The sequence below is a fragment of the Chiloscyllium plagiosum genome, chromosome 5 (genome assembly GCF_004010195.1).
Source record: "Chiloscyllium plagiosum isolate BGI_BamShark_2017 chromosome 5, ASM401019v2, whole genome shotgun sequence".
In the NCBI taxonomy this organism is placed as follows: domain Eukaryota; kingdom Metazoa; phylum Chordata; class Chondrichthyes; order Orectolobiformes; family Hemiscylliidae; genus Chiloscyllium; species Chiloscyllium plagiosum.
In genome coordinates this window covers 66,486,053-66,491,641 of record NC_057714.1, presented here as the reverse complement: position 1 = coordinate 66,491,641, position 5,589 = coordinate 66,486,053, and the positions used below count along the sequence as shown (strand labels likewise).

The 5,589-nt window shown below is 43.7% G+C and overlaps 1 protein-coding gene across 2 annotated transcripts in view; it reads right to left on the bottom strand.

The window, feature by feature from the left end:
- Nucleotides 1-5,589, bottom strand: part of dnah5l (dynein, axonemal, heavy chain 5 like) — a 362,555-nt gene that overhangs the window by 96,500 nt on the left and 260,466 nt on the right. For both annotated transcript variants that reach the window (XM_043690231.1, XM_043690232.1), the window contains one exon: nt 2,752-2,907. In XM_043690231.1, coding sequence (XP_043546166.1) covers nt 2,752-2,907 — 156 coding nt within the window. The remainder of the gene's footprint in view (nt 1-2,751; nt 2,908-5,589) is intronic.

Here is a 5,589-nt window from a genome sequence, read left to right as displayed (position 1 = left end):
TTTTGTCTTTTACATAAATGATTTGGATGCGAGCATAAGAGGTACAGTTAGTAAGTTTGCAGATGACACCAAAATTGGAGGTGTAGTGGACAGCGAAGAGGGTTACCTCAGATTACAACAGGATCTGGACCAGATGGGCCAATGAGCTGAGAAGTGGCAGTTGGAGTTTAATTCAGATAAGTGTGAGGTGCTGCATTTTGGGAAAGCAAATCTTAGCAGGACTTATACATTTAATGGTCAGGTCCTAGAGAGTGTTGCTGAACCAAGAGACCTTGGAGTGCAGGTTCATAGCTCCTTGAAAGTGGAGTCGCAGGTAGATAGGATAGTGGAAGCGGTGTTTGATGTGCTTTCCTTTATTGGTCAGAGTATTGAGTACAGGAGTTGGGAGGTCATGTTGCGGCTGTACAGGACATTGGTTAGGCCACTGTTGGAATATTGCGTGCAATTCTGGTCTCCTTCCTACCGGAAAGATGTTGTGAAACTTGAAAGGGTTCAGAAAAGATTTACAAGGATGTTGCCAGGGTTGGAGGATCTGAGCTACAGGGAGAGGCTGAACAGGCTGGGGCTGTTTTCCCTGGAGCGACAGAGGCTGAGGGGTGACCTTATAGAGGTTTACAAAATCATGAGGGCCATGGATAAGATAAATAGGCAAAGTCTTTTCTCTGGGGTCAGGGAGTCCAGAACTAGAGGGCATAGGTTTAGGGTAAGAAGGGAATGATTTAAAAGAGACCTAAGGGGCAACCTTTTCACGCAGAGGGTGGTACATGTATGGAATGAGCTGCCAGAGGATGTGGTGGAGGCTGGTACAATTGCAACATTTAAGAGGCATTTGGATGGGTATATGAATAGGAAGAGTTTGGAGGGATATGGGCCAGGTTCTGGCAGGTAGGACTAGATTGGGTTGGGATAGCTGGTAGGCATAGACGGGTTGGACCGAAGGGTATGTTTCCATGCTGCACATCTCTATGACTTTATGACTCTTTTGCTAGCCATTTCTCCATGATATAAAGATCACAAGATGGAGCAGAAATAACCCATTCAGTCCAAGATTGCTCCACTAATCAATGAAACCATGGCTGATCTGATAATCCTCATCTTGCTTTTTCCTCCAATTCTTTATTCCCTTACTGATTAAAAATCTGCTTATCTCAGCCTCAACATACATAAAAATCCAATCTCTACAGCGCTCTGAATTCCACTGCATGACTACCCGCAGAGAAAGGAAATCTTCCTCCTCTCCACCTTAAATGGCTGGCTCCTTACTGAGACTCTCCCAAAAGGGAAAATGACAACCATTCTACAACTAACCTGTCAAGACCTTTAACAGTTTTGTATGTCTTAATAAGGTCTCTTGGGAGTCAACCTATCGTCCACACCCAGGATCAACCTAGTGAACCTTCTCTGGACTTCCTCCAAACCAGTACATTTTTTTCTGGACTGCCTCCAATATCAGCACATCTTCTCTAGAAAAGGGGACCAGAACTATTTTCAGTATTCTAGCTGTGATCTAATTAGTGCCATGCATAGTTTTCACAAGACATCTCAATTTTTAAACTCAATTCCATTTGAAATAAAGGCTAACGTTCTATTTTACTTCCTGGTTATCAGCTGAACTTGGATGCTAGTTTTTTCATGATTTATGCACTAGACTGCCCCAAATCCCTTTGTGCTATAGCTTTCTGCAGTCTTTCCCCATATAATTAATATTCAGTTTGACTCGACATATAAAATCAGCTCCGCAAGGATCTTGTATTGAATGCGGAGGAGAGATCTGGCTCTTCAGTTTGACCAGCACTACCTTTAAAGTGAGTTATATGGATACAACATGGACAACTATATCTGGGCATAGAGTGAGGTCTACAAACATAGCCAGCTGAAAATGCAAATCCAAACTTTGTGGAGCTACAACCACAGATGGGCATTCCTGAGATTCCATGGTACGGATGTGTGTGATAATCACCTGGCTTTGGTCCATTTCCAGAAAACACCCCTCCCCCATTGGATTAGAAGGTAGCTCCATCTGTCTGCTCGCAGTGAGTAGTTAATTAGGCTGATTAACCTGACCATTGATGGCATTTGTTAGAAGCGCTCTGGAACTTTTCAAGTGGCAGGCAGATTCTCTCAGAGGTCAAAGGCTGGCTGATAAATAGAGGTGGCCTACTGGTGGCAGGCAATAGTGAGAAGGTGGGGAGGTGGGGGGGGGGGAAAACGGTGACAGAGATGGGTTAAAAATGGTTCATTCACTTAGCTCCCACCCCTGACCCTCAGCCACAAATGTCAGATGGCTACAGCTATGCCTTGTGGAAAAGTCTGGCTATTCCATTTTTGTTTTACACTTGAGAAATTTCTTTGGAGAGTGCCTTCATCTTGATGAACCCTCTTTGTTTCCCATTTCCATTAGCAGCTCCAGATGTTGGGCTTGCCAATCCTTCAGTGCTGGAGGTACTACTATCTGTTCTTCAGTCTTGTTAGGGAACCTAAATACGGTTATTGAATTAGTCATTCTCTTCAAAATCATTCCCTGGATCTCAGCACCGACATGTCTAAGTTCCCAACTTTCACTTTCTAGTCATCACAGGATTGAATCAATTGCTATTCACATCAAGCTTAACTCCTATTCATTAACAATTCTTTTGTTCACTCAAATATTTTCTGTATTTGAGTATATCATTTATTAACAATAAAAAGATCCTACTGTGAGTAAACAATATATTCATTAAAACTTTTCATTATTTTCAAATCTGATCTTACTTTATAAGTCGATCCTGATTTAATAAAATTCTTTTCCAAAACGTTGTCAAGTGCAGGATCCAACTCCTCTCCTACATCCTCCATTAGTAGAGGGCGACCCAGAGACAGACAGTCCTCTAGGTGAGTTCTGAAGTATTTATGATTAAGTGATGTTATCTACAGGCACAAAATTAATCAATTAGTTCAGTGAAAAAAACATTAGCTAAGATTAAGAAGAAACAAAAGCCACAATTTGTTTCAAAAGCATCAAAAGAACCCCTCACAAAATGTAGGATTGTGAGAAACACTGTCGGCTTTTTTTCAAATACACTACCTTGGACTCTTATTCTCAATTTCACATCAATTTCTCTGATACTTTCAACAGGTAACCATGTCAAGTGAAAATATCGTACATGTGTACATGGACATTCAATATGACTTTGTGTAGCCCAATTTTATAGGCAGTAAATTGACAGAAGCACAAGGAGGTGAATATAGGTCTCTCATGAATTTAAATAGCCCATGTCATTGAAAGTGAATCATGGAATTGTACAGCACAGAAAGAGACCATTTTCCCACTTGGGCATGTGATGCCTGTTTTATAAAGTATTTATGATCCTTCATTGGGGTATTAAAATATCTGTCATTGCATACAAACTCAAAAGGTATACACGGGAAAATAATTAAATAAATATTGTTGAATAGCCATTACAGAGAAATGGCTGCAGGTTGACATAGATCAGAACATGTATATTGAATATTGCAGTGAATTTAGGAAGATTAGGAAGCTAAGGAATAGTACAGGCATGGATCTGCTAATGATGAAATCAACTCAATAGAGTAGGATGACCCAAGTTCAGGAAACTGAAGCAAAAAGGGACTTGGGATTCCTAGCTCGGTATTCTTTTAATGTTAACATGCAGGTTCAGTTGGTGGTTAAGAAGTCAAATGCAATATTAACATTCATTTCATGAGGGTAAGAAATCAAGAGCAGAAATGTACTGCTACGGCTGTGTAAGGTCCTGGTCAGACTTCATCTCGAATATTGTGATCAGCTTTAGGCCCTGTATCTAAGGAAGGATGCATTAACATTGGAGGGGGTCCAGAGCAGGTTGACAGGAATAACTCCAGGCATGAAGGGCCTGTCATATGAGGAGCAGTTGGGGATTCTGGGTCTGTACTCGATGGAGTTTCGAAAGATGAGCGAGGATCTCATTGAAACCTACAGAATACTGAGACACCTGGATAGATTGAATGTGGAGAAGATGTTTCCTCTACTAGGGGAGACTAGGACCAGAGGGCTCAGCCTCAGAATGAAGTGACAACATTTTAGAACTGAGTCAGGAGGAACTTCTTCAGCCAGAGGGTGATGAATCTGTAGAACCCATTGCCACAGAGGGCTGTGGAGGTCAAGTGTTGTCTGTATTAAAGATAGAAATGGACAGGTTCTTGATTGGTAAGGGGATCAAGCGTTATGGGGAGAAGACCGGAGAATGGGTTAGGAAACATATCAGCCATGATCGAATGATAGAGCAGACTTGATTGGCTGAACAGCCTGATTCCACTCTGGTGTCTTATGGTATGCAATGCCAAGTCATTTTGGTAATATATGATGAAATTACAAAATATGGCGAGATCTGATGTAGGTGAAAGCTTTTAAGGGATGATGTTGCATGCAATAATGAGATGTTGTGCCACAAGACTTGAGGATAGGTGGGCCCAGTGGAAAGATAGAGTGAGTGTGAGGTAGCAGAGTGAAGATTGTAGAACTTCCTATTATAGAACGCAGAAGAACATATACAAAACCTGCTTTGCTAACCATGGGCAGCATGGTGGTTCAGTAGTGAGTAGTCCTGCCTCATAGTGCCAGGGATACGGGCTCGGGGGGATTCCAGCCTTCAGTGTTGCCTGTATGGAGTTTGTATGGTTTCCATGTGTTCTGCCTGGGTTTCCTCCAGTTTCCTCCCTCAGTCCAAAAGTGTGCAGATTAGTTGGGTTAGCTATCCTAAATTGTCCTGTTGTGTCAAGGGATGTTCAGGCTAGGAAAATTAGTCATAGTAAATGTGGGGTTTGCAGGAATAGAGTGGGGTGATCTTGACTCCCTCGTCAGATCCACACCCCCCACCAACCCAACCTCCACTCCCGGCACCTTCCCCTGCAACCGCAGGAGGTGCAAGACTTGCGCCCACACCTCCCCCCTCACCTCCCTCCAAGGCCCCAAAGGAAACTTCCATATCCGCCACAGATTCACCTGCACCTCCACACATATCATCTATTGCATCCTCTGCACCCGATGTGGCCTCCTCTATATTGGGGAGACAGGCCGGCTACTTGCGGAGCGTTTCAGAGAACACCTCTGGGACACCCGGACCAACCAACCCAACCACAACCAACTCAACATTTCAATTCCCCCTCCCACTCCACCAAGAATATGCAGGTCTTTGGACTCCTCCATCGTCAGACCACAACAAAACGACGGTTGAAGGAAGAACGCCTCATCTTCCGGCTAGAAACCCTCCAACCACAAGGGATGAACTCGGATCTCACCAGTTTCCTCATTTCCCCTCCCCCCAACCTGTCTCAGTCAAATCCATCAAATTCAGCACCGCCTTCCTAACCTGAGATCTTCTTCCCGACCTCTCCGCCCCCACCCCAGTCTCACCTATCACCCTCACCTTGACCTCTTTCCACCTATCACATTTCCGACGCCCCTCCCCCAAGTCCCTCCTCCCTACCTTTTATCTTAGCCTACTGGACAAACCTTCCCCATTCCTGAAGAAGGGCTTATGCCCGAAACGTCAATTCTCCTGTTCCCTGGATGCTGCCTGACCTGCTGCGCTTTTCCAGCAACACATTTCC